General features: G+C 39.4%; 1 protein-coding gene across 11 annotated transcripts in view; it reads right to left on the bottom strand.

Annotated features, from left to right (window-relative positions):
* The window catches only part of LOC126872395 (basement membrane-specific heparan sulfate proteoglycan core protein-like), a 291,064-nt gene that overhangs the window by 108,236 nt on the left and 171,644 nt on the right, over positions 1-11,184 (bottom strand). For 7 of the 11 annotated variants that reach the window (XR_007691963.1, XR_007691964.1, XR_007691965.1 and 4 more), the window contains exon 8: positions 7,238-7,689. Coding sequence is in view for 4 of the 11 variants with exons in the window: in XM_050632304.1 (XP_050488261.1) it covers positions 7,589-7,689 (101 nt within the window). In the remaining 7 variants the exon portion in view is untranslated. Of the gene's footprint in view, positions 1-6,216; positions 7,690-11,184 lie in introns of those variants that run through there. The other 4 variants (XM_050632304.1, XM_050632306.1, XM_050632307.1 and 1 more) reach the window with 1 other exon arrangement.

Genomic DNA, 11,184 nt, shown 5'->3' with positions numbered 1-11,184 from the left:
GGCTCTCAACCGGAAACAGTTACCACCGGCAACACCACCACCAGCGTGGCAACTTCAACTACAACCACTAACCGACCCTGTCCGAACTTGAAAAATAATTCAGCACGCAGTAATGTCCTGAATATAAAATTCCCGAGGAATCAGCCAATTTCGAGGCGGAAAGGGCAGATCGGGCTTCCGGTGAATTTTCATTTATAAATTCTGAGAACTTCGAGTCGGATCTCACATAAAATTGCTTGAGGCTTCGGGGCCACTGTTCGTGGATGGATGGAAAGCGGTTGAAGCTAGGTAGGTCTTCTAAATTAATCAGTGCGCCGAAGTGGAATTCTTTCGGATTTAACTTTCCAGGGAAGTTAAATAATGGCCGATAATAATCACTTAAGTCACGGTTCGATTTAATCCTCGTGGATCGAGCGGTGCGTTCAGCTCTACTGTTCATCCATGTTCTGGTATAACGATATAAATGTCCAAATAAAATTCGTTGCACAATGATCTCATACACGAAATATCCTGGTTTTTATTATTAGAAAAAATTTTGTGTTTCTAACTCGTTCCGTGTTATTGCGTTTGATCGAAAACTTTTTACCAAGGGTAGTATTTCTAGTAAATAAACCGGACTGTATTGACGATACAGGCAAAATTTGTTTGTGAATTATCCGTTTTATCTACGAAATATAAAAAATATATTTCTGCAGAGGAAATTGATCTGATATGGAAAATATCGGACCAAACACGGGGAAACTTCGAGACGACAAATCGACAAATCGTGTCACTGAGTGTAACCGCGATGCGAATTGAAATTCGCGAACCTCAGGATCGTCGTTTAAAGTATCCCTTTAAAACGACGCGTAGAATAAGGATAAAATAACGCTAAATTTACGACCGGCCGTGAATCAACATGCTTTATGATTGTTCGGGTTGCGGATGATAAAGGGCGAGAGAGCGGAGAAGTAGGTAGACCATAGAGGTCGAACGAAGAGCTCGCACAGTTCGAAAGGGCGGAGAGGGTAGCAGGGTGAAAATTGGAAAACTGCATTGTCCAGCCGCTCTGTTCCCGTGGGACACATTCGTTAGCAGCATCGTCCACTGGCAATAAATTTCGCATATCTTCTACATTCCCGTCTTTCATCCTTGCTCAAATTAAAGATCAACTCGATTCAGCAAATGCAGCAATAACAACAACAACCGAGGCTTCTGTATATATGTGTGGAAAACGTATCGGTTGATTAACCAATCGGATAATAGGAAACACGATAGTTGACGAAAGTATTTTATGAATATATTAGGTTATTATATAAAACAGTTTGAACATGGGGTATATAATGAGACATTGCCATTGAGATTATATTGGTAAAAATGAGGAAAAAAATTGGTAAAAAAAAGGTATAGTTCACAGAGATCACCAAAATACTTGGACGGTCATACATTATGTTATTGTACTATTATAATGTATAATATTAATGTATTGTAATATTAATATGTTTGTATAATTAGTTGTACTATTTGTTTACTATGTGTATGTTAACGATAAATGTCTTAGAAATTCTATATAATAATGGATTATAGTAAAATTTCAAAATGTTTTGTAAAAATCACATAATATGTTCATACAAATTTTCTATAATACGTGTTTGAATAGCATCATTGTTCCACTATGTGAAATTAAACGTAAATTAATGGAAACGATAGTAGAAAATGGTACGATTGTTATTCAATAGACACGGGAATTATGAGAAACCAATCACGCGTGTAATTAATTCCTTTCGCTGGAGCGAAAAATTCTCGCGTTTCAATCATGAAACGTTGCACGATCGGAGGAAATGACAATCAATTTTCAGTGTCATTTGCCTCGTTAACCAGCAAACGAGCGCGTAAGGATTGCATTTCCCATAAAAAATGTTTGTAATCTTGCTTTGTTGACGCGCGATTCAATTCCGCTGTAACGAATAAACAGCGGCAAACGAATGTTCCATTTCCATCGGGCGACTCTCGGCCGCGTTCACTCCAATTCGATACAGATCCGAGTGAATGGCTACGAAAAACTGGGCCGATTTAAAGCCACCATAGCATGGGTGCAGTCCCGAATTTCGTTAAGTGACGCGATTTCGCTAAAAATTCAATTTACCAAAGTAATCTACCGTGCTATGGATATCAATATTTCCATCAAAAATCGACGGAAAAATGGTCTGTCTTGGAACAAGCATAAACCGAACAATTTGTCAGTTATTGCGTAAAAAGTTTTCAAAAATAAAAAAGATCTCGAATTTAAAATTGAAAATTTTCGATTCCGATTAAACATTTTCTTTCATAAAATAACGAAATTTAATGGTTCATAACGATCGATACATCGTTGATGATTCCAGTGTTTTCCAGTCAGGGACGAGAAGGAGACGAGAATTACGTGACCAATAAAAGCTATACGCCATCTTGGGCCGTTAACCTGCGATTCAGTTTCACTGTAACGAATAGCCAGATCCGAAACGCTTGCACCTCTGCCACCCCTTATGTGTCTCCCGAATCGCACGCGAAAAGCCGGAATTGCTCTCGACTATCGAAAAACAATTAAACCCGTAAAATATCGGCAAACAGGACTCGATGGACGGCTGATATTTTATCAGTCGTAGCTTGCAGCCGTTTCTCTCAACTTTTCCCACCGGCTTATAGAAAATATCTAACGATTCATTTCACTGTCATATTCTATACCCTCAATTTTCTTTGACGAATAGAACATTGATCGGAAAAAGCAACACATTGAAATATTCCACATGTGACGCTATTTCGAAAACATTCATCGTCGTTCGTTTAAATAGCAAGAAAACACGATTTTCATTAGATGGAACCAGTCGGTGATAGCCTATCGAACATTCGTACGCAATCAACAGAGATTATGTGATACGAGATTGGTTCAACGACCATTTGAAAAATATCATTCGAGCATGGAACTATTAAAAGATGAAGAGTCGCGTACAATTTTTCGCAATACATTTCCCCTACCTCCGAAAAGTTTGCGAATATGTAAAATTAATCCTCTCGTTCCTATTCAACAATTCCCCTCGATTTTTCCATTCTTCTTTTTCCTCTCTTGTATAGTATGTTTTGCTGTTTAGTTGGTGCGTGTACACGTTCAATTCTACCAATCCCTGAACGTCGAGTTTCACGCGTGGAAATCACCTCGTATGTAACTTTCACGCACACCAGGCCAATGGGAAACGAATATCGGAACAAGGCTTCGAGCCATCGCGAACACGATTGTTTTCAACTGCTATTGCGATTAACGACCCGAATATTTTCCAACGAATTTCAAACCAGTAAAGAAATCAAGGAAAAATAGTAGAAAGAAAAATTGTAGAAAGAAATACGGGAGATCAGATAACTCGAATGACCCTGTTTCACTATATTATGAATAACGGTACAATATCGAATAAAATAAAGTTTAAATTGCTAAATATCGCATATGGCTACCAGTAACCTTTCACCATATTAGGAAGAATCGTTAATTCCGAAATTTTTCACTTTTGAAGCTTTTTTTATCCGCTGCTGTATGAGCCAATGCTTTTTACAGTCACTGTAGATTACTTGTAATTTTCTAATTTCGAATAAATCTTAATACGCTTATGCGAATCGTTGATAAATTCTTCCTTGGTAAAATTACAATTTCAAATGCTTGTACCTATGACAAGAGAAAGCAGAGTTCACAGAAACATAACTGTAAGGGTAGAAAAGAAAATTCCTGTCGATGGAAAGGGCGAGAACATCAAGGGATGTAAAAAGAGTAAAATGGAGAAAGGTAAGTTTCGGTAAGGGGAACGAAACTCGGAATGGCACACGTTTCCACCATTTCATCCCTTCTTTTTCCCTTGGTCGATTCAGGGGTAGGTTCGACAGGATCGCGGCGAGTGATTGTATCGAGTCCTGGGCTACCTGAGACCTGTACGCCGTTATTCACGCGGCGAATAATGTCGAGAGACACTTCGGGACTCGGTCGATTGTTTTTCGGCGACGGGCGAAATTGATTACTACGGTGTCTGGGGAAATATGACGTAATGGCGCTTTGTCGTAAGCGTATTATCCGGGTGTCCTCTTCTTTTCTGTAATTTTTTCTTTTTTTCCCTGTCGTTCTTTCCACGAAACCAGGCAGGCTTGAGAGATTGAATCTGAAAATGTTCCGAGGAGAATTTGACATTTGCGAGATTAAGTGATACTTCTTGCGGTTGCGTTGCCGTTGACGATGATAAATCATCGGGATCGAATTTTCGAACGGTCGGTATCGTCGGAATTTTTAGGTTGAGTACCATCGATCACCTTTCTCTTTTTTTCACCCTGCTCTCTCTCTTTTTTTCTTCTATTCTTTTTTCTGCTCTTTTTTAAATCGTCGATGCTGTTTGGTAACCGTTCGGCGTGCTACTCGTGCAAATAACAAACTCGTTTCCATCGTTGCAGCGAGAAATTGCGTCGAACGATAGGCAAACGCTCGAGCAATTTGCGTATCGCTTCGGCTCGGGATAACGTCGATAAGAAATGTACTATATACAAAAAGAACGAAAGAAAATATATGCAATATAATGGAAATTCATTGTTAGTCCCGGGGATAAGATAAAAATGAAATGCAAGAAAAGAAACAGAAAGAATGAAGAAAGGAGGAAGAACGTTGAGAAACTGATATTGAAATACGGGAGGAACGAATTGTGACAGCCTGTTTTATATCATCATTACATTTATTGAAACAGTATTCACGTCGATGAATATCTTTACAGTATAATAGTCTGTACTCGTTTGCCGCACTTTACCTCTGCCACTTTGATTTATGCTGACGTTCCTCTATAACATGGTACATTATCGATTATGAATTTTTTTTCTGTTTTCTTTCTTTTTTTTTTCTTGTTAGTATGTACAATGCGATCTAGGCTTAACTATAAATTGTGCAACATTTCGTAATTATGCGAGTCGCGGATATCGATTATCTAGTGACACAATTAACGTGTAACGTTCTTCTCGATATTTTTCTGTTTCTTTCTTTGATTATCAGCGATTAACGCGTGCTTCGAGCGAGCTACACTTATCGTTTCATCTTTATTTTCTTCGCTTTATCTCACGCGTGAGACCGTTATCGATGCCACGTGGAGTGTTGACAATCTCTATGTAACATCGAACCTAGATCATTATAACCGAACACCATTCCAAAGGAACGAGACTCGAAGGTGGTCCGGAACAAAGTATTGAAAAATCGAAGGAAATTCACTTTTTTTTTATCGATAACGACGATTTCCACTTCTCTCTTTCCTGATCCAACATTATTTAAATCGATTAACGTCCATCCCGATAACACTATTTCCCTTTGAATAATAATATCACACGCGGAACAACATTCAAAAACCTGGCGTCTGACCGATCGTTTTATTTCTCGCGTCTCGTTAAATTGTTCCTTTTTTCTTCTTTTTATCTTTCTTTTTAAGTAACCGCATTTAACTGTTTACTTTAACGCTATCCTCACGCGTCAACTGCAAAATATTGTCCTCTCACAACGACATAAATTACCGTATAAACTATACAAGAAGGAATAATATATTATATCGCGAACCTTCTGTTTCATATTGTAAAATCCGTGCAACGTAACACCGTGAATGCGTTCTAGCAGTCTGTTCTACACCGTACGTCCCAGTTTCTCGTCCACGTGGTACAACATTATAAAAAATCTATTTTAGACCTATGGTTAAGTCGCATCTTAATTCGCTATGCCGTTTATGATATCGTTTTTCCTTTACTCGTTACATTATTTTATCCGTAGTAAATCTACTAATTAAAGTTACTATCGTCGTGTCTTTAGACCTCGCGTTATTCTCGCCACGAATATTCTAAAGAGAGGCTGACGAATCGTCACACGATGAACGAACAAAAAGGAGTAGAAAAACTTGAATCGCGAGACTATTACGAAACAATGAAAATTTATCTCTTACCATCGTCTCGATAAAGTTCGTATTTGTGTCATCTTCGAATTCGATGCTTACTCGATAGCAAATTTTTACACGCGTGTGCTTCTTTTCTTTTCGAAGTCTTAACAGAATGCTTCTCTTTCGCGTAACGAATATCTATTAGCGATACTCTTAAATCGTACACATACGTTATCCTTCGTATGCCTATCTATACACGAGTCCTATATTTAAGTCACGTTCGTAGAATTCGTAATTCTTACAATGTAATTCTCAGAGAGAGTTGTGATTGCATCTTCTTTTTGATTAGACGTTAAGCGATAAATCAGCGACCGATCGATCGCGACGAATTGCAAGTGAAAACGATGAAGAAAAAGAAACGTTTCTTCGAAAAAAAAAGGTACCAACGAAATAATCGCGTTTCCTAAGAAACAGAAAGTGAGCAGATATCGTGAGCAACAACGAATCGACGCGCTTACTCCTCGTTTACCGAAGTTTCTCGAACAAACAGAAACATATCGAGCGTGATTAATGTATTTATTCATTGCTAAAAAGAGCGATGACGTTTTACGCGTCGATGGAAAACACACTTCGTCGATCAAGAATCGAACGTCGGTTTTGATTAAATTACAGTGATTTCGATGGGTCCATTGGATGGACGAATCAGACCTGGGCAAACTCTGAACGATCTAATCCCACGATCGACGATAGAAGTTCCATACACGTTAAACGTTCCAGAGAAAATCGAAATATGTGGTTCCTTTATGTACAAACGTTGCCCAGGTCCGACGATGTTTCTTCGAAATTCTCGATCATCACGTTGTACTGTACAAACGAAGTCGTGACAAATCCTATTTATTGAACGACCTTCTTCTTTTATATACAGAGAGACTCACGCCACCTATACGATTTAATGGTAATTAATCGACTATCCAACGTTGAATTGTAAATCATTGATTTCGCTTGTTTTCGACTGTTCGAACAGTCTATACGACGAATCTGTATCAATCGTTTAGAGTCAACGAGATGGCTAAGTAAGTACGCTGGACACACTCGTTCATCGATCGCATCGGTTTTGCAGCCTCGCAATTCTCACGAGATTCTTTGAGTACCGTCGTTGTGTCGGTTCAGATTCACAGAGACCACAAAGCGAACGATTGTCTTCTTTTTTCTTTTCTCACACACGATACTTGCGAAGGAATCACGCGGCGACGTGGACCACGCGTGAATGGGTCAACGTCGACGGAAAATTGCTAGAGAAATAGACATAGGAATAGTTTATGTGGAATAAATTTACGGTAAAAACGTACGTGTGCAAAGTCGAGCTCCACTTCCGTGTCACTGTGTTTATCACACATGGCCAGATCCACTGCACTTTGTCCACGCCTAGGTCCTTTCTTTTGTTTTTTTCGTTGGAAAATCTCCGATGATCTCACGCGTTAACAACGCCAGTCACGTTGCTATTTAAAACGAAATCTCGCGTTCTTTCTTTCGTGCACAATGACCTCCGTATGCTTCCTAAAGGAGAACGCGGTTTTCTTCGTTCACGTTTTACCTTTTCAACGATTCCTGGTTTCGATGATACATGTTTGTCTCGGTACACGAAACGAGCTCGATCAGACCGTGTGGCTTGGAAGTCGCACGATTCACAACGATACTGCTCACCTTAGCAGATTCGATATCACCAGGGTAAAGGTCGCTAATAAGATGGTCGGCGTAACGCCGCAACTTCCGCCGTGTTGCATCGCCGCAGGATGTTCGCCTGCAACAGAAAAACGTCTCGCGTTATTCTTCAATCGTCTTTCTATACACGTGTTTCACAGACTGCGGATGTTTATGCAAATTTATATTATTGTCGATATAATTAAAGGAAAGAAAGCTAACCAAAGATTTCTTTCGCTCGTTAAATATCGTAACGAGTATTTTATTTCATAATATTTTTGCGTCTCAGTATATAAAAAATACGTGCATTGTAGTTTTATACCTGCAATTTTTTCACAAATGCATAAACATCCACAATCTAATTGTCAAACATTTTCCAAACACGACAGATAGCAAAGCAGGCGAAAGTTTCTTGCAGAAATCATAGAAATCTACGATATCGCGTTTTAAAACATTTTCCCCGTTTTTCACATGATTGTGCTCCGCAAGAAAATTATAATTTCATTAATTCATTGAGGGACAACGTTTTGCTTGTAATTTCTTTCCTCTTTAATCAATTCACATTATTGAATCCCAGTGAATTGATATCGTGGTTACCGGAAGAAATTCCAAGAATATTATGATTCGTTAAAATGCTAATAAAATTTCAAAATCTTTCATATAACACACATGATATATTCATAAAAGGATATTTCTACGGATATTTGTCAAATAATTTCGTGAGCAACCGTGGATTCGTCGTTGAATTCTTATCGGACTGCTTCAAATAAACGTTACTAAATTACTTTGCTGGAATCGTGCAACGGCTCACAGTTCCATTTCAATTAAGGAGTTTTTCACTGATAAACGTATCCCAGAGCTCAAATATTTCCGATTTAGTACGTTTCGAAATCAGCAACTTGTAATTTTCTCTTCCTCTAAAAATCAAATACACGTTGGTGGGTAGTACCTAAAATTTATCTGCAATTTTTTATCAAAAGCGAGAAACACGTTGATATGCAGCGATGTTCGATTTTCCAAACCGCAGCGCTGCTTCGAAGCGTGGAAAACACGTGCAGAGCGGCGAGTAAATATTAACGGAGAATATTTCGAAGAGAAATGATTGAAATCGCTATATTTCTCAAATAAAACTGTTCCTATCTGAGCGATCGAATTATTTAACAGCCAAGGTGCGTCCATGGAATTGAATAATTATGATGCCAGATGTAACCAGCCACGGAAGCAGCAGAAAGCACGAGGCCAACAGAAGCGACGAGGCAACGTTAATCACGAACTATCCCCTCGGTTCGGCTGCCCGATTTCCATATATACATTTCATATATCCAGACAAATGTTAACGGTGTATCGGCCGGGTGAGCGTTGCCGATGTATACGCAGCATCCGGTGGTAATAAAGATAATCACGACCGGTGCACGATGCCGGTGCACGCAGGTCTTGTTACGAATAGTCGTGTTCCTCTCGTGTTCCCAGCAAACGTGGCCTAACATCGTCGCTATTTACGACCGAATCGAAAATCTCATTCGGCCGATTTCGAAGGGCCACCATCGCCTGTGCCACGCTGTGCTAACGAAGCTGGCGTTTTCGTCGAAAAACGACATCGTTCGTCGTCCAGCTCTCGGCTTGGACCTCGTAATTGCGTTAATGCGCGGATAGTGCGCTCCTCTACGGATAATCCTTGCGGCTCTGCGCGCCGGTTTATCGCGAAATAATTGAAATTTGCGGTCAATTTTGCCGAGTAATCAGCTGCGTTTGAAATAACGTCGATGCTATATCCCTCGCTCGTACCGGCACGATTGTAAATTAATTATGCAGACGAACTGCGCCGCATTAATTTTCATCTGGCATACCGGCGCGAGGTGTTCACGTTTTACTCGGTCGCGAATCCGCACGGGGATTCCACGTCTCTACGACGATATTTGAAAGGGAGATTGATTCTGTTCGTGCTCCCTGGGTCGATTACAAAAATATGTTCAGTTGAAATACGTTAATAGGATCGTGTATGGCTAATCTTGACGTCATAATGCGGATCATTATCGATTAGCATCTTATTGTCAGGTGAGCGAGTCGATCAATTATATGTGGTTTTTGGCTCGGTGTAATATAGGACTACTCTTTAGTAGTGAAAGTAACGATATATCTACTTTTCCATATATACTATATATATGTATATTATATAATAATTTTATTGATACATAATTTTATATCACTCAGTAGTGGTTTAATAAAGAATAATAAAGAGAAACGAGGAGTAGAAACTGATAAATAGTCGTTTGACTGCAAAATAAGGTATGCCCACTGTCCAGACTATAACTGGACCTCGTTTTTTTACGAATTTATGGAAAATCTTACGCAAAAATCTCATAGAATTCGTGTGATATAAAAAATATAGAAAACGACGCACGTTAGAATGTTCGGTAGACGAAAAACATGTTTATCTATCTTTCGTTCTTCCAATCATAATTATAGAAGTATGAATTTCCGTAAAACATTCGCAGCCTAATTTTAACGCTGCTTAATTGCTCCTTACACACTTCGCCGCTGGTAATTTCGCTAAAATGGTGTGCAATTTAGGAGCCGTACAACAGGCGCGGAGAGTGAGTCGTCAAGTTGCGTGGCGTGACGTGTTCCAATCCCGGTACTTTCTACACGAATGCGTGGTTGGCGCGAGCCGCGCCTGATGATTGACAGACTGGATTGGTGAAGTTGCCGCGCAAGATATTGCATGTGTTATCGCGAATGTTGCCGGCTGACAATAGATCAAAACCAAGTGTACACGTGAGGGAGGGGCCGAGTACTTGCCGCGGCCCCCAATATACGAGCCTGTCAAACTTTATGACGAGGGATTTCGATGCTTGATGAATGAATATGTCTCGTCCCTTTTCCACCTAGCGCTTCCAGGAGCTCTCCTCTTGGCGCGAGCCATTCAAGTTGCATCTCACGATACTGGAGGACAGCCATTGTCGGCGAATTTGTCGAACAATCGCGGCGTAAAGGGACGGCGATACATCTTCGACGTCCAACCCGCCGGTGGGTGGACAAACATGGCCACGTTCCATGATTCTCAAAGTGTCAGACGAATAGTTCGATGGTTCCATCGCGTACTTTAGGGAAATAAAATTGATAGGGAGTTCGTGCTTTCTGTTGTGGACACGCGTGTAGCTGCTTTCCTATGGTATACTGGGGGACCCTAGATTGATAAAGAATTTCCTTTAATATCTGTATTATATGAATTATATGACAAATTCGCGAATACACGCGGATATTTAGAAATATCTATTATGAATGTGTGTATTATGTGCGTTGTACGATATATTTTGAAATTTTATTAACATTTTTCCGAGGTTGATGGATTAATATGTAGGGAATTTTATATCAAAAACTTGCGACATAATTACGAACACGTATTAGCTAGTATTAATTTTATAACCTTGCAGAAAGGGAAAATAGTTTTTGATATTTTATTCCTACGTAAAGTTATTGGCATTACACAGCAATCTAGAATTAATATTCCATCTAAAAATTCCAAATGTATTATTTGGAAATGTTTCAATTGGAATGCGGCGAACAAGTTACGAAGTAAATTGTATATAAAGTA

This window comes from Bombus huntii, chromosome 13, assembly GCF_024542735.1.
Source record: "Bombus huntii isolate Logan2020A chromosome 13, iyBomHunt1.1, whole genome shotgun sequence".
Lineage (NCBI taxonomy): Eukaryota > Metazoa > Arthropoda > Insecta > Hymenoptera > Apidae > Bombus > Bombus huntii.
This window is presented reverse-complemented; position numbering and strand designations above follow the sequence as displayed.